Source organism: Dromiciops gliroides, chromosome 2 (genome assembly GCF_019393635.1).
Source record: "Dromiciops gliroides isolate mDroGli1 chromosome 2, mDroGli1.pri, whole genome shotgun sequence".
Lineage (NCBI taxonomy): Eukaryota > Metazoa > Chordata > Mammalia > Microbiotheria > Microbiotheriidae > Dromiciops > Dromiciops gliroides.
The window spans coordinates 210,807,100-210,825,526 of NC_057862.1; the positions used below are offsets into that span (position 1 = coordinate 210,807,100).

The 18,427-nt window shown below is 36.4% G+C and overlaps 1 protein-coding gene across 4 annotated transcripts in view; it reads right to left on the bottom strand.

Moving 5' to 3' along the window:
• The window catches only part of ATXN3 (ataxin 3), a 37,690-nt gene that overhangs the window by 13,013 nt on the left and 6,250 nt on the right, over positions 1 to 18,427 (bottom strand). The window contains exons 2-9 of one of the 4 annotated variants that reach the window (XM_043982231.1): positions 12,595 to 12,759; positions 12,278 to 12,322; positions 10,730 to 10,815; positions 10,180 to 10,246; positions 5,121 to 5,208; positions 4,262 to 4,394; positions 2,648 to 2,823; positions 1,089 to 1,200 (exon numbers count right to left, since the gene is read on the bottom strand). In XM_043982231.1, the coding sequence (XP_043838166.1) occupies positions 1,089 to 1,200; positions 2,648 to 2,823; positions 4,262 to 4,394; positions 5,121 to 5,208; positions 10,180 to 10,246; positions 10,730 to 10,815; positions 12,278 to 12,322; positions 12,595 to 12,759 (872 nt within the window). Of the gene's footprint in view, positions 1 to 1,088; positions 1,201 to 2,647; positions 2,824 to 4,261; positions 4,395 to 5,120; positions 5,209 to 10,179; positions 10,247 to 10,729; positions 10,816 to 11,580; positions 11,638 to 12,277; positions 12,323 to 12,594; positions 12,760 to 18,427 lie in introns of those variants that run through there. The other 3 variants (XM_043982233.1, XM_043982232.1, XM_043982234.1) reach the window with 3 other exon arrangements.

Below are 18,427 nucleotides of genomic sequence, written 5' to 3' on the forward strand. Positions count from 1 at the left end.
CAATATACTATAACCATATCTGAAATATTTCAAACTTAGCAAAGTTATATATTTTAGAAAAAATTTGATGTAAGACAGATGATGATTTAAATTCAAGGAGAATGACAGAGGAGCAGATCAATACCACCATCTTATTTATGGCTGATAGCTAGCCTTTTCCAAAGTAGGGCAATAATCTCTAGCATGAAGTAAGGATTGTCCTCTGTGATCACTGAGGAAGTACTATTTTTTTTTGAAAGTCAGAGAATAATCAAAGATAACAGAGATTTCTTATTTGGAATTAAGATATGTGAAATGGCAGGTCTACTTTAAATATAGTAATGAAGTTATAAGCAAGGAATTTACAAGACCATTAATAGCTGAAGGGAATAACTGCATCGATATGCAAAATTCTGTTAAGCTAGAAAGAAGGGCTACAGTAAGTAAACTGGGTCTAGAATTGAACTTTGAATAATTATCTCCTCTATAAATATTTCCTTCCCCACCCTGCCCCAGAAGTTCTGTCTCTTACCCACAAAAATTTTATAATTCCGTACTACCAGGATGGTGCCTGGTCCCCTGCTAGAATTGCCACCTTTGCTGCTTTATCATTTAAGGTAAGACTTATTCAGAGCTAAAAACTTTAGATGTCTGATTATTGCTAGGCAGCCAACAAGAGGTAGGCTCTAAGAGAAAGAGGCAGGCAATATGCTTGATCTTACGATTTCATTTTCCCTTTAAATATGGTGATCTAAAAAGATTTTCTTTATTTATCTCTATAATTCTATTTTGGCTTGAGGAGAAAAAAAAAAACTTTTCCCCAAAGGGACACATTTGATTTTATGAGAGGCCAATGAGAAAACTGAATGAAATATAGAAAAAGAAGGAAATATACCTATACACAAGCATGTTGCATGTATATATGTATACATGAATGGCTACATTTTGCGATGTCAGTTTTTACTATGCAAATTGAAGGAATTCTTAAGTGAAAATAATTTTACTTTTTGTTTGTATGTCAAAAGTGGAACATTTAGAAATAAGCACATTACAAAAATCACAAAACAAATTTTAAACATGCAGTTTTAATTCAGTATCAACTACTTTACTTTTCAAAGTAGGCTTCTCTTCTCTTTCGTAGTTCTTCTGCAGTAAGAGATGTTGGTGAATTTGTACCTGATGTCTGTGGAATATCTTCTGAAATATTATTTCTGGAACCACCTAAAATTTTTTTTAAATTTACTTTTTCATTTAATAAAAAAAACAAAGTTATATTTAAAATAAAAAATATTATGCCAAGTTTTTAAAGTGTTTATTTTTACAAATAGTCTGATTGTCAACAAACTCTATTAGTAATTTAAAATCCAACTAATCTTTTTTTTGGTTGGGCAATGAGGGTTAAGTGATTTGCCCAAGGTCACACAGCTAGTAAGTGTCAAGTGTCTGAGGCTGGATTTGAACTCAGGTCCTCCTGAATCCAGGGCCAGTAATCTATCCACTGCACCGTCTAGCTGCCCTGAAATTCAACTAATCTTAATAAGAACCAAACTTTTTTTACCCCCATTACACAGCTAATTGTATACATGATATAGAACTCTTAGTCTAAAAACTAGGAGAGTAGAGGGGGTCAGTTACAAAAAGGTATTTGTGTGTGTATACTTGTATGTATGTATACACACACATATGTATATGCATGTGTATTATGCATGCATGCATGTATGTGTATGCAGTGTGTATATGTATGTATTTGTGTGTATATTTATAAGCAGCCCCAACTTTAAGATTCAATGTCTTCCTTGCAACTATTCAAAGCAGATCCCCATAAAGTAAACTCTTGACTGTTCAAATTATTTTTTTTTTTGCCTCTCAATTTGGATAACTATAGAAGTAGTCAATTGTTTATGATATAGTGTCAAATAATGGAAGCTAGTAGGACATATGTGTAATGTCTCCCTTATGAACACATACATTTAGAAAACAGTTAACTGTAGTTATAACCATCGAACTAATCAAAGCTGACTGACCCACCCTGACCAACATTAGAGACTGCATCTATTATAACAATCCCATTAAATAAAGTGTTATAACCAACAGAGTATAAATCATCACTTACGTATTTCAAAAGCTCTACCAGTATGGATTCTTCTTCTACCAATTTAGATTGCAAGCCTTACATGCCTTAATAGACTGCCTTCATGAATTACTATGGCCAAAATAATTCATCACCTGATGATCTAATTTCTTATAATGTATTTTTCCAACTTAGTTTGGCTGGTATCTGGACCGCAGACAGTCTATCACTAGTATTCTATTAAAAATCCTACTTTGATGCCTCAACATAACGTAGAGGTAAGCTTGGGTTCTTGAAGATTATGCTACCAGAGTATATAAGCTCTTTCCACCAAGCTGGAAAAGCTGAGTTTGAGGCCTGCCAATCTAGTCAGATAGCTATAAAACTAATCTGAACCACCATGAATAATTAAATTAGCTGTGGAGGAGGATCTACATACACATAATTTAAATTATATTTTTAAAAAGTATATTTTAAATAGTCAGAAATGGCAGGAAATAATGCACATTGGCATCAAAATCAAATAACTTAAACCCATGCTACAGTTCTTAAGCAGAAAAATTCTGAAAGAGACACAATGTATATGCAGATCGGTACCTTGCATACTAAGTCGAATTGCTCTACGCAGATCTGCTTCTTCATCTTCCATATCAATTTCCTGTCGACTTAGTGCTAGAGCTCTTTGTAGATTCTCTTCATCTTCATCTAAGATTCCTGTTCCATCATATGAATGACTTACTTCTAAAGACTGCTCTAGGTCTGTTTTCTGTACTCTGGAAAACATAAAAATTCAGTCACCTAATTCTGAATTTTGAAAAACTACCCTTTAGGTTTTGCAATGAAGAAATGTTCTGAAAGGCTTATATTTAATAAAAACTTAAGAAATTCAGTTTTCTACTTAGAAAGTTCTAATTGTACAATGAGAAACATGTTCAAAATATCAACAACTACAAAATTTGACAAGCTCCAATATCTCTAATGAACACTGATGCACAAGAGTAAATGGATCTTTCCTTTATAAAATTAGTATTTATCTAAAACCAAGACAACATTAGATGTAGTGGAGAAACATTATAGTCATCATTTCCAATCAGATCAGGGCTAAAGCAAGAGTGTCCAGGGGGCAGCTAGGTGGCACAGTGGATAGAGCACCGGCCCTGGATTCAGGAGGACCTGAGTTCAAATCCAACCTCAGACACTTTACACACTTACTAGCTGTGTGACCCTGGGCAAGTCACTTAACCCCAATTGCCTCACCAAAAAAAAAAAAGTGTCCATTATTTACCACTATCATTCAATATAGTTTGATAATATGCTATCTATAGAAATATAACAAGAAGAGAAAATTAATGTACTAAGCATAAGAAAAGGAGAAAAAAAACCTTTTTTTTTTTGGGTGTACATCATATGATGACCTATTTAGAGAATCCAAAAGAGCTGACTAAAAAATTGAAACTAATTTCAGGCTAGTTGCAGAATATAAAATACATATATATCAGCATTTTTTGCGTATTTCTAACAAAACCTGGAACAAGATAGAGAAATTCCATTCAAAAATGACTACAGAATATGTGAAATATTTGGGAGTCTATCTACCAAAATACATACAGGAACCATATGAATACAACTACAAAACACTCTTTACAGAAATAAAGACAGAGTAAGAAATTATCTCCAATCAATAATTAGAGAAATATTAATAGCTCATGGTTGCCAACATAATAAAAACGATACTGCCATTTTGTTTATTTAGTGCAGAACAAATTAAATTATCAAAAGATTACCATAGAAAGCTAGAAAAAATAATAATGATCTGGAGAAATGCAAAAAGTAAAAAACCTCAAGAGAAATAATAAAAAATAAAGGTGACAAGGGGCCCTACCAGTAACAGAACTCAAACTATACCACAAAGCAGGAACCATAAAAATATTTGGCAACTCTAAAAACCACTCTATTTTTAACAAATACATTTTACCAAAATAAAAATGTCACTATTAGCAAAAATAAATGCATTTTTCTAAGTCACTGGACATAATTTTTATAAGGATATTATACTAGCACAAATGCTACACTAGGTTTATCTAGGGATAGTTTATAATTGTTATAATTGCCATAATAGGTCATAAATGTCTGGAGACTACAAATTAATCTATCTAAAACCAAATATACTTAATATGGGAAAATTCTTATTTAAATAACATGCCTCCTGACCTTTGATCTTTTAGTTGAGCTAATTCTTCTCCAATGAGTTTTGGTCTATGCATTTGTTGTACCCGAATCATCTGAAGGAGCTGGTCAGCTTCACAGTCTGGTAGGTCACCCTTAACAACAAATATGGAATAACCTGAAGAAAAAAAGTATAAGAACTAATGTAGATAGCTAAATATCCAAAGTATTTTAGAATAAGAGCAATAACTTGAGTAAGAAAGTCATACTTAATTTTAATGTCAAGATCAGAAGATGAAATATCATTTTACTACCTTTCTCATAAAGAGTAACATTAATAGGTGAAACCTGTGGGTAGCAGAGAAAGCTAAAGCAACTCCATTTTATCTGCAGTTCCTCTATCTTGCCCTGACTCTGTCTGTATTGCAACCCCCATTCTATCTCTGACTTTTCTTATTTCTGAAACAGAAAAACAGTCCTATTAAGGCAGGGTTACAAGAGCTAGCTAACTTGAAGAAGAATCTTTCCTATACTAGCCCCCCAGCAACAGGTCCTATTCTAATCAAAGGATACTATCTCCCCTTTTCCTACCTTTTGAACACCCCAGCAAGAGCCCTGAGGTAACACATTCTCAAATCATCTCCTGCCTAAACTGAAATCTATATAAGCTTTGTCCTCTCTTTCCTGCAGGGAATCTCTGCATGGAAGGAGCTCCCTTGCTGGTGAACTCAATAAACCCTTGTTAGTTCTGAAATTCATGATACTGAGTATGAGCTATGGCTTTGGTTCTGGTTCTGAATTGTTGCAGCACCAACAATTTTACCCACAAACCTAAATATCTGAAAGCAGGTGCATAAAATTTGGTAAGTACTATGACATTGAAAAATTCTCAGTTTTTCCTTACCTTCCTGTTGTAACTGAGCCAAGAAAAGTGCAAGGTAAGTATCTGATATTAATTCTGGACCCGTCAAGAGAGAGTTTAGATTAAACCACTGGAGAAAAAAAAGTGAGAATACCTACATTAGCATGCTATAAAGATATTAAGAATATTGTATTTGTAAAGAACACATGTGATCTAGAAATCAATTAGGAATTTCTTAATGCCTAAAATCATTTCAATTGGAGACTTCAAAAAAGTGAAGAAAACCATGATTAAAGGAGGCTGAAAAAAAATGCCATCCCTCTGTGTTACTACTTTAATTTTTAAAAGGGCTGGGGGAAGGTCCTCATAAAATGTACTGCACTACAATTTGATAGAAAATAGTCCAATTTGAACTTAGTACTTAAGAATGTGGACTGACACTTCTATTATACAAAGGTATAAACAGAACAAAATCACCAAAACCTAGGCCCCTTGACAAAAATGATAGAAATAGTAAGTCTGGCTGAAATTAAACAATGATCACATAGGTATGACTTTTAGTCACCATCGATGTGGGATAAATGAATCATTATGGGATGAAAATTTCCACATGCCACTGCCCATGATCCATTGTGCTACTGAATCACAGAGTCTCAGAATTGGAAGGCACCTTAGAAGTCATGCCAACCTCCCTTGCTCTGAACATACATTTTCTGTCAATGCAGGATGATGTAGTCTTATAAGTATTTCTTATAAAAAGAAAACTCAAATTTTCATTCTTTCCTTATTTTTCTCTCTTCCCTTCCATACTATACTTTCCCTCTCTTGTCTAGTTGTTTTCCCAAACTTTTATATACTTAGAAGCTTAAGTATTATGTTTTAGAAAGGCTCTCTGCCACAAATCGGAGTGTCACAGAATCGGAGATTTAGAACATGAAGAGATCTTAAAGGTCACTGAGTCTAATACCCTTATTCTACTTTTGAGAAAAATGAGGCTCCATAGAGGTTACATGACTTATTCACAGGTTCACAGAGATAGTAAGTTGGCAGAGCTGGGATTCGCACACAAGTGTATGATTCCAAATTCAACATTCTTTCACATTACCTTGAATGTTGTACCTGGACATTAGCAATCACTCAATTTTACACTGGTATAGTAAAAAGAGTAGGCTTGAAATCAGAGAAGTCAGTTGAAATTCTGGTTCCTTTATTTACTACTTTTACGACCTTAAACAAGTTGCCTCTTCTAGGGGCCTTAGTTTTCCCACATGCCAAATGAGAGGGTGAGGCTTGATGATTTATAAGGCCTTTTCTACCTCTAAGTCTATGAACCCCTTTTAAAAGTGGAAAAAAAAGAAACAAACAAGAGCCAGAGATAGGAAATGATTTTCCCCACATCAAAGTATTAGTCTGAAGTCTGCCTAGGGTTTTGGGAAGGTATCTGACAAATGCTCTAACACAAGTATTGTGGAAAAGATGAAGAACTGGCAGTTGTGTGACTGCTGAGCCATTTTCAGTGATCTCTGAAAGATAATGTATACAGACAAATGTATAGTGGTATGAATCCAGAACTGATTGTATGATCAGATACAAAAATTAGTTATTAATGGATTGTCAACTTGAAAGAAAGTCTCCAACGTAACGAATGCCTCAGTCTTGTGCTGCTTAACATCAAAGACTAGTATAAAAGCAGAGATAGTATGCTTATCAAATATGCAGGTGACAGTTAAGGACTAATTAACATCCTAGAAGATAGAATCAGAATCCAAAAAGATTTCAACAAGTTTTAATGTTGTGTCCAAGCTAACAAAATGAAATTTAGCACAGATAAGTGTAAGGTCCTATAGGTGAGATCAAGATTGATTTCACAAGTATAAGGTGGGACAATTATAACTAAATAGTAGTCCATTTGAAAGAAGATCAAGGGGTTTTTGAAAAACTGTGAGTTCAGTATGAATCAATAGTGTGAAAATGATGCTAAAAAAGTTATTGTGATGTGAGGCTACATTAAAGGAAGTATAGTGTCCAGAAAGACCACATCTGGCATATGGCCTTTAGTTCTATGTATTATATGTGCCTGGCACATAGAAGATACTTAATAAATGCTTCTTGATTGATTGATACTTCAGAGAGGACATTAATAAATGTGAGAAGGTCCAAAAGACAGCAAACAGGATAGTGAAGGGCCTTGATAATTCCATTATGAGACCTGGTTGAAGGAACTGTGATGTCCCACTTGGAAAAGAGAATACTTGGGGGAGGAAGGGGATCATAATAACTCTCTTCAAGTATTTGAGAGGCTGCCATGTGTTAAAAGGATTAGACTTGTTATATCTGGCCACTGAGAGTAGAAAGAACTAGGAACAATGGGTAGATATTGAAGAGAAATAGATTTAGGCTCAATGAAGGAAAAACTTCCTAATAATTAGAGCTATTAAAAAGTGGAATAAAAAAAATTAAAAATGTGGAATAGACTGTCTCAGAAAATGGTGGGCTCCCATGGGTTTTCAAGCACGGGATGGATATGAGTATTTGCCAAGGATGTTTTAGAGGGGATTCTTATTAAGGTAAAGGTCTCTTAAGGTCCCTTCTATGAATATATTTTGTAACTCTGTCAAAAAAAGAAATTGAAAAGAACTCACCTGGAGTCTATCATTGCTTTCTTTTCTAAAAGTGCTTACAAACTTATATACATTGGAATTTTGCCAGGAATTGAAGTTATCATACAAAAACAATAAATGAATATTTCTTATATTTTCCATGTGACAAAGATCAGAATAATCCAAAGTATAAAAAACTCAGTTTTGTTGAATAAAACTTATAAAGCATCTCAGAACATATGTAGCAATAAAATAAGTTTTTTTGTTAGTTCATTGACTAGCTTACTGGAGGAAAAGTCTCTATCAGAATGGTCTTAAAGAACATTAAAATAAAACTTTTCTGTGTCTTTAAAGTGTTGTTTTTTAAGAACTGAGATACTTCTAGAAATGAAGACATTTATGTACTTTTTGTAAAAATCCCTTCTAAAATACAAGTGGGGTTTTGCTGAACAATGAAGCAGGCTGAAAAAAATTTTTTTTGTAGTCAAACATAGCTACAACTGCAATGAACTTAGAGCTAAATCATAGATTTATCTTTCCAATTACTGCTTATATCAGAAAATAATTCACTAACTCTTACTACCAAAAAGTAGATTGTTTTCATGTATCAAAATGATTTGTTTCCATGACTTTGTTTGAGGTACTAACATGGCTTGTTCCCAGTAAAGTTTCAATAACTGGTACCTGTGCTTTATTTCCACCTTTATAGCTTTAAAAACACATAGCCTCTAGCTGAAATGTTATATAACAAAATAAAGTAAAGGTGTGTAAAAGATAATAAAATAGTTTTTAGAAAGAAAGATTTCTAAATTGACTATCAAGAGATCACATTTTTAGGATGAATTCAAATGGGTTCTGTTAGGGATAATGATTGGTATTCCACAAACATTAACTTCTATTAAGTAGCAAGATAACTTACATTTTCTATTGTTACTGAAAAACCCTCTTCCCAAGAAGAGTCCCAACAAGTGAGTATACATTCCAAAGCTGGCAGGGTAGGTGATCTTTCCTAGACTATATCATCTTGTGAGATTGTCAGAATATAAACCTCATTTTATGTGCTATAGTTGGGCCTGCTAAGTTAGCAGAGAAAAGGCGTCAAGATTGGGACACAGCATGGTACGATGGAAAGAATGCCAAATCTGGCACCAGAGACCTTGGGAGGCTTGAACCCCAGCTTTTCTGCTCACCTCTTGGATACACTGGGCAAGTTGCTTAACATGCCTGAGCCTTAGTTTTCTCATTTATAAAATGGAGGCATTGGATTAAATGGCCTCTAAAGGTCCCTTCCAGCTCTAAATCTACAATTCAATGACTAGAGAGGCCTCTAAAATCTCTTTCAGCTTTAAATCTATAATCCTATGAACCAATGAAATGGGAAGCAGCTGACTCTCCAGTATGCCTGCTGATTTTTCCACATTTTCTTGCTCCTCGCACTATGTCTAGGTAACCAGGCTTATCTAAAACAGGTTAAGAAAAATAATCAAAGGAAGAAATAGAAGTGATATGTACAGTTAGTGACTATCTTGCACCCTTGGGCTTCATATAAGCTTTCCATTCCTAATAAAGGAAAGAAACAATTCTCTTGCATGGTTGCTAGAAGTGGGCAATAGTGGTCATAACTTGGTTCTGTCTTCAATTCTGCTGCTCTGTAGATCCCTTAGAACTAAGTCTTATTCTACTGGTCAACCAGAATTCCTACATGAGCTCCATAACTACTTGTTCCTCTTCATTTTTCCACAGAGTCACTAGGATGTTAAGAACTATGCCTTAATCTGAGATTACTGGTAAATGGGCTTCCCCAAAACAAGTAGCCAGTTTTTTTTCTTTTCTTTTCTTTTTTTTTTGGTGGGGCAATGAGGGTTAAGTGACTTGCCCAGGGTCACAGAGCTAGTACATATAAGTGTCTGAGACCAAATCTGAACTCAGGTCCTCCTGAATCCAGGGCCAATGCTTTATCCATTGTGCCCACCTAGCTGCCTCCAATAATTACATTCTTTGCATGTGTGTGTGTGTGTGTGGGGGGGCAATTGGGGTTAAGTGACTTGCCCAGGGTTACACAGTGAGTACATGTCAAGCATCTGAGGCCGGATTTGAACTCAGGTCCTCTTGAATCCAGGGCCGGTGCTTTATCTACTGTACCACCTACCTGCTCCCAATAATTACATTCTTACTATATTTTTTTTCCCCTTTTTTTTTTGGTGAGGCAATTAGGGTTAAGTGACTTGCCCAGGGTCACACAGCTAGTAAGTGTTAAGTGTCTGAGGTCGGATTTGAACTCAGGTCCTCCTGAATCCAGGGCCAGTGCTCTATCCACTGCGCCACCTAGCTGCCCCAATAATTACATTCTTAATGCAACCATATGTCTTTCTCCACTTTGAATCGATACCATAGAATACAAAAGATAAACACAATGTCACTAATGGAATTATTCTCTACATTCTAAATGGGATGCTAAAATAAGGAAATAGGTGTGGGACAAGGGAAAGAAAAGGAATCACCTGTTTTCCTAATTTTCGAACTGTAAACCAATGTTCCTTATAGTTGCATATAAATGATCTTTCATTTCTAGAAAAATAAAACACAATATGTAAGTTAAAGTGATTAAGTTTATATTCATTTTAGCTTTTCTACTGTGACTTTCAAAATTACCATATTTTGTAAAACTCTGGCAATCTATTACACTGTCCAGGTTTTTGTGGTTAATATTACTTTTTAAAAAGTTTTACAAACTTTAGTGGTATATATGCAGAAAAGTGAGTGATGTCATGCTAATGTATGGCATCACATACCATTCAAGAATAAGCACTGTGCTGCCACAGATACTGAGATGTCATGAAGGCTCAGAGGACATATGTTCACATAAATCCCAAAAAGATGAAAAAGGAAAGGCTGAGGGAACAAAACAAGGTAACATCATAACAAAAGAGTTTAATGCATATTTCTCTTAAAAATTAAGACACACTTGGAGAAGTTATTATTGTTATTGTTATTTTTTGTATCTTTTGTATGTGTGAAAATGAAAGCAGGGTGCTAAAAAGAAAGTCTTACATAGGATCGATCCCGAGCCTCTGATACTCTGGGCTGTTGAAGAGGATTAGCTCTAAACCCCAAACTTTCAAGGCATTGCTTATAACCTGTTAAAAAATAGCAACTTTTCATGAGATAAGCCATTCAACTCCAAATTTAAGCAATGCTGCCACTTTAGCCTCTATGAACAATTACACAGAATTTTCCCACAAAGCTATTATTTTTGTTTAAACTGCTATTAACTGGAAACCTTAGGATGGCAACAGTCAAAACCCAACCTTCACAAATCTACATACAGCACACAACAAACAGAGCACTGAAAAAAGAATTGAATATCAAAACTAGCTTTCTTACTGAAAAGTTCCCATAGTACCACACAACCCCTAGATAAGACACAGCCTCAAATATTCAGATGCATATGCTATCACAGTCTTACTCTATTCTTAGAACTAGTCTACAATATAAATCTAAATTTCCAAGTTTGGAATATGGCTGCTGTTGGGGCTGCTTTAGAAAATTAACATGAAGCTCACTACCAGAGTTAGCAAAGATATAATTAAATGTCTCTCAAAGAAGGTTCTACTCTAGGGACATAAAATGAAGGTCTTATGCATTTCAAACTTATGTGATCATGGGTTTATGATTTATAGAAAGATTCAAACCTCTTGACGCTGATTATTTAAAGCTGTTTGGAAGAAGAGGGAGTTAAATCTGAATATTCACCCTCCACCCCACCAAACTAGTTAACAAAGTAGCAAGTGAGCCAAGCAGTGGCATAGGAAAAAAAAAGGGAGGGGACACAATGTAGCAGGCAAACTTGAATTAGCATCAAGAGCAGTGCAGCACAATTAGGAACATAGGAATTGCCATACCGGATCAGACCATTGATCCATCTAGTCCCGTATCCTGCCTCCAGCAGTAGCCATTACCTACAACAGTAGCACAATTAAGCAGTGGTAGGAAATGCAATTGAATGATGAGGCCAGGGAGGTGCACAAAGGGAGAATATGAAGAAAGATAAAGGGAGAAATTGACCCCTCAAAGGAACTGAGAGGTAACTTTGTACACACCACATAAAGGACCCTGTGAGAAACAAAAGAAAAAACTCATACAAAATAGACAGCATCCCACAAACACATGTACACACACCCATACACACCTACCCATCCCAAGGACCCTGGAGAGAGCCATAAGTAAAGAAAAGCAAAAGCCACAGAGCATCACCAAGGGATCAGATTTTTACAGTTATAAAGACAAATAATAGCTATAATGCTGATTTTTGCAGTGACTGGAAAAAAAATTAACCCACGAGGTAATAAGTTTGAAACATTTTGGAATTAGTAGAACCGTTATTAAAAGTTAGTTGAAAATGAAATAACTCTACTTTAAAAAGCATTTTAAAGTGCTCAAATTCTGAAAAATTCTGTGATAATTATGTCACTTCCTTTAAATACCACTGACTAATCCTATGGTCAACCTAATGGAAGAACTTTAGGAATATTCATATAACTGTAATGATTAAAAAAATGAAGTCTTTTAAAAGCAATGTACGATACTAATCATACTTACTTGAATAGAGAAGAAACCACTGTCATCCATATTTCCTGAAGGTTGCTGTTCAGTTTTGGCAGGTGAGAGGATGAGAGGAGAAACTATCATTAGGATACATAATTAAAAACCACCAGTTTACAAGTTCAGCTAATAGTTATAATTAGCAGGTCAAATTCCTGAAATAATGAGTTCATCTTTGCAAAATATCAGTTACTCAACAAATCATTCATTAAACGTAACATTCCCTAGAAAATGGATAATTTTTTAAAAAGTGTTTTTAAACTAGATTTCACGGGGAAAGGGCACAAATGTTCTAGAGACCTAAACATTATTACCTGTAAAAATGTTCGATAATCTTCACTAGTGACTCCTCCCTCTGCCATCCTCATCCTCTCTTCTTCATCTAGCTGATGAGCAATAGAGGATAATTCCACAGGGCTAAAATATTCCCCTTGCAATAGATTATTCAGGCAATGTTGAGCACAGAGTGAGCCTTCTTGCTAATAATTGAAAAGATTTAATTATTATTTGCTAATTATCTTGGCATAGCAGTTTTCTTTGAAGAGGAATCTAGTAGTTTTCTTTTTGATACATTGAACCACAACCTCTTTAGCTTTGAAACAAGAATGGCTTAAATGCTACACTTAAACTTATTTCTTTACATCTAGGGTACAATCTAACAGTTAACAAAGTAATCATTGTCCAATCAACCATTTAGCTACAAGGTAAAAAAAATATCAAAGTCATGAAATAAACATTACAGTATTATCTAACACAACACAGCTTAATATGAGTATTCCATTACTGACTTTACAACTACTATATGACTATAGTATTTAGTTTCACTCACTTTCAGGGCCCAGAAGAATTAATAAACATGCATTAACCTCATTTGAGAGATTATACACTATTCACATGGATCTGAATTTCAGGTATCCTACTTTCTGATTATTTTGTTTTGTCAAGTACAATGTCTTTTCTTATTCCATCTCCCAACATGTCACTTTATACACCAATTTTTAACTGTCAAAGAATTAATGAAGCAGAGACAAATTTGGTATGTCAAATAGTCTTTTAGCTATGTTAAACTTTGAAGTTCCTAATTTTAAGAGGAGTTTCTTAACTAACTTATAAGGAGTTAGAAAGACCTGAATTTGAATCCTGTTTCAGACATATATAAGCTGTGTAACCCTGGACAAGTCACTGAATCTCTTTGAGTCTGTTTCCTCATCTATAAAATGAGAGGGTTGGTTCATTATCCTCTAAAACGTCCCAAAGAGCTCTTACAGGGAGATCTAAAGTTATGATCCTAAGCTTTATCAAATTTCTAAGATCACACTTCTGCTGAGAACTATGGTACATCATAGTGTACAACCTGATTGCTTTCCTGCGGTCTCTTTCCCACCTGCTGTGCCTCAAACTTCTTGAATACAATAAGGGCCTTAGCCGCCTCCAGCCTCAGGGCACGTTACACTTTCCCTGGTTTGTATTAAGGCCTGTAACCTTGTCAGCCCAGTCTCTCCTTTTCCGAACCCAACTCTCCTCCATCCTTGTCCCCGCTCCCCTCTAGTCAGCCTCTCTCCTCTAGTCCGTCCTCGAGTCTCCTTTCTTTTTTTCCTATCTAACTCCCAGGTCTATACATACCTTTTCTTCTCTCCACTCAAATCTTGGGGCTTCCTTCGCCCCCAAAGACCAAGCTAATCCGCCAGCCAGAGCTGCACCTGGGGGGGGGGGAGGGTGTGCTCTCGAGCCTCATGCCTCAGCACAGGCTATCCTTCAAATAGCTCCGGTCGGAGGGAGCTGGGGGCTTTTTTTTTTCCCCCAGTTGTCTGACCTGGCATCTTGTATAGCCCACGGGGCCTTTTCTCCTCAGCGGAAGCTGAGGAGGAGGGGGAGAGACCCTGAGGGCCTAAGGCTTTCTAATCTCAGCCTAAAGGTAGGGTCCCCAAATCAAAATAAATTTCCACAATAGGGATATAGGCAAGTGTGATAAGCCAGAAGTTTGGGTAAAAGCTAACCCTAGGGTTTGGGCCCCCCACTGGTTTAATGCCATCTCAGTATGGTTCCCAGGCCCAGTCCAATGTCAAGTTCAGACAAATACAAAAGAGAATGAAAAGCAAGAACAGACTGGAAATCACTTAGTCTAATAAATTAGTTTTACAAATGAAGAAATTGAGGGCCAAAATTATAAAAACAGGCCCCAAATTCAAGTTTCCTCACTCTCTGTCCAGAACTCTTTCCATTATGCCATTTGGCCTTCCTTCTTAGGGCTACCATTCACTGAAACGAATGGCAAGCTTTCTAGAGTTTGGACTCCAATATAGGAATTTGGCTGAAAATATAAGATCATAAATCTAGATATGGAAGGGACCTCAAAAGTCATCTGATTTCCATATTTTTGTATCTAACCTTTTTCCCAAGCTCCAGCTCTTCCTACAAACCCCCACCCACAGGTATCTCGGACTGAACAAGTCCAAAATAGAACTGTCTTTCCCTAAAAATCTACTCCTATTCTGAACTTTCCTATTACTGTCAAGCATACCACTATCCTTCCAAGTCACCCAGGTTCACATCTTTGACTCCTTATTCTCTCCAAGTGAAATTAAGGAGGAATTGCATTCCAGACAAGAGGTACAGTGCAAAGACACAGAATAAGGAAATGCTGTATTGTATTCAAGGAACAGTCAGTAGCCCAGTGAAGCTGGAGTGTATAATGCATGGAGGAGTGTAAAGGGTAAGACTGGATAGGTAGAAAAGGGCCAGGTTGTGGAGGGCTTTAAATGACAGAGGTCTCTGTATTTGATCTTGTGGCTAACAGAGCCACTTGAATTTATTGGAGGGGGGAGGTCAGCCCTGTGCTTTAAGAAAATTACTTTGGTTGCTGAGAAGAGAATGGATTGAAGTAGAAGGAGAAAGGCTTTAGGAAAACTACTTGGCACATAGTAGGCATTTGGTAAATGACTGATTATTGCAATGGTCCAGGCTAACTGCTATGTAAATAGAGAAGAGGACATATAATTCACCCACAGACCAAATCTGTAAGGGTGAGTAAATGTCAAGAGTTGAAGCCATGAATCTGGGTGACTGGAAAAATAGTGATGCCCTTGTCTAGGGAAGTTTGAAAAAGGAATGAATTTGGGGGGAAAGGAAGTTATTTTTGGACATGTTGAGTTTGACATACCTACATGACATTAAATTTAAGACATCTAAATGACAATTGTTGATGCAGAAATGAAGCTTAAGAGACAAGCTGGATATAAAGATATGGGAATTATTTGCATAGAGATAACTTAGCAGATGGGAACTGATGAGATCAACAAGCAAATTAATATAGTGAGAAGACAAAAGGGTTCAGGACAGAGTCTTGGGTATGCTGTGAATAAAGAACCAGTAAAGAGTCTGAAGAGTAATCAGATAGGTAGGAAGAAAAGAGAATAGGTATAGATACCAGGAAATGAATATCCAGGAGGATATGATGATCAACAGTTATAGAGAGAAAATGAAGGATGAAGGTGGGGACTTAGAAATGGCCAATGGCTTTGACAGTTAAGAGATTATTGCTGACTTCAGGAAGTAGTTTCAGTTGAATAATGAACAGAAGCTAGGTTGTGGAGGGTTTAGAAGACAGTGAAAGGAGATGAAGCAGAGGCACCTAGTGTAGACAGCTTTCTCCAGAAGCTTAGCCAAGAAGGGTAAAAACAGATATAGGGCTAGAAATCAGTTTGGGAAATACAGAGAACACATTTCTGTTCAGTATGAACCTTAGATGAAGTCAATGCTGGAAACAAGAAGTTCAAACATCAATAAAGAAAGACAAAGAAAAGCAAAATGATGGACAAACACATAGGTACTTACATAGTTCTAAAATATGCCTTATGATGGAGTTTTTGTTCACGGAATATATATTAGTTTATGATAGGTAAAAGGTGTTAAGTAATAACAAAATGATCTGAGATCAAACACTTTTCTGAGATCATACACACACATATACCTTTTCAGTGACATTTTATGCATCTTCTATTATTCCCACCTTCTTACTTATCTTCAATCTGTTTATAAATAAGCTCATGTCTCCCCCATCTTAGAAAAATTTTTTACTTGATCCCTCCATCCCATTAGTTATCACCCCATATCTCTCCTCCCTTTTGTGGCTAAACTTCTTGAGATGGACTTCTTTAATGGATACCTCCACTTTGCTCTTACTCTCTTAACTCTCTACTGTCAAAACTTTCCTCTTCAAAGTTATGAATGATTCCTAAACTACCAAATCTAATGAACTTTTCTTATCCCTCATCCTTCTTGACCTCTTTGTAATCTCTGACACCACAGATCACTTTTCTCTCTCGAATCTCCTTATCCAGCCCTAACCTTTCTCCTGACTTTTGACTTTTGACTCTTGCATCTCCTACTGAATGGTTTCAAACTGGAAGTCCTTTGGATAGCCAGGTTCAAAATCTAGGTGTCATCCACAAATCATCACTCTCTTTCAACCCCCATGTCCAACCTGTTGCCACTCCTGCTGATTTTGCCTTCCAGTCTTTCACAAATGTTCCTTTCTCTCCTCTGACACAACTAACACACTGGTACAGAATCTTGTCAACTCATACCTGGACTCAAGTTCTGCTTCTGACAATACTAGTGATTCTGGGGAAGTCACTTAATCTCTCAGTACCCCAGGACAATGTTCTTGTTCTAAGACCACAAAATGCAGCTCGGGTGACTATTCCAACTGGTGTAGAGTCTAACGATTGGAATGATGCCACCTGCTGGAGACTTACTGTAGGAAAGCTCCACCATGAGGAGAAGGCCTCTGAGGACAAGGCCACGCAGCTTTTCTTTAGTGTCAGGAAGTGATGTCTGCTGGTGGGAGAAAGAGGAGGGGCGAGGATGGCTCTCTCACTTTTTCCCCCCTCAGAATGCTGGTGGAGAGTGGAGCTAGAAATGTGCTCTTCCTTTAATAGATGAATCTAGGCCTTTCTCTTTCTCTTCACCAAATTCTTATTCTCCTTAATAAATGCTTAAAAATCTAAACTCTTGCTAAAGCTTATAATTTATTGGCTACCACTCATTAGATATTTTAGACAGACTAGCTATAATTTTAGCCCTTACAGATGGCTGACCACGAAGAGGAAAGCTGAAACCTCCATCTTCTGATCTTCCGGTTGGGTAAGAAATTTCCCCTACCCAGTCCCATTAAATCCAAAGTACTGCTAAAGTACTCTATTTAAATTTTCAAATGGGTTTTTTTCAACTCCCTAAGTACTCTATTTCTGATTTTAGTCTGTTTAAACAGACAAATGGGGGATAAGATCACATTAGTGCTTTGTTTTTGTGGATTTTCTACTTTTAAAAAAATTTTTGTTAGAAGAGCCAGCAAGGGAATACAGATATGCCCCCTCTCCCAACCATGCCTTTTCAGAGAAACCTCTGACTCCTGCAGCTTTTCCAAATTCTAACACTAATTGTTGCTGTAATTTTGCATGCCTGAAGGCAACAGCCCAGCCTCTAGGAGGCTTTAATCCCCTAGAAGTGGGGGAAGGGGAAATCAGTCCCCTCCTCGGGACCCCACCTCCTCCCCCTCCTCTGGCCAAGCCCCTTAATCCTCTTGCCAGGGAAGTCCAGAGCTCTAAGAGCTCTCTACCTGCATTTGCAGCTTCTACTCAGTTACCAGAGCAGTCAGGCTCAGCCCTTCCCCAGCCTGGCTGTGATTCTGATTCGAACTCCTGTGGTTCTCCCAAACCAACTTTAGAAAACCCTTTAAATCCCAGATATGCTCATTTTGTTCATAATTTTGTTAGTCTGCTTTTGTCTTCAATTAGTAACCTTATAAAGCATTTGTATTATGAAAGGACCGACAGACAATATAGAGGGGTTAAAGAAAACAACCTTAAGCTGAATAAAAATGACAATCATCATCATATTTCAAGAAGACATATTTTACAGAAATGTAGAAGTAAGCAGCAAGGTATTAATGAGTATCGAGGATTTTAGATATCAGAATCAAAAGTGTTCTAAATTCATTCAGAGAAATAATGTCAGTTCAGAGGTTACATAGGATTTCTATGCTATTACATCTACATTTTGAAATTAATGTTATGAGTTTATTTTCATAGAGATGTTCATGCTTTTCATACTTAGCTTTTAAAAAATTTGTGGGGCAGCTAGGTG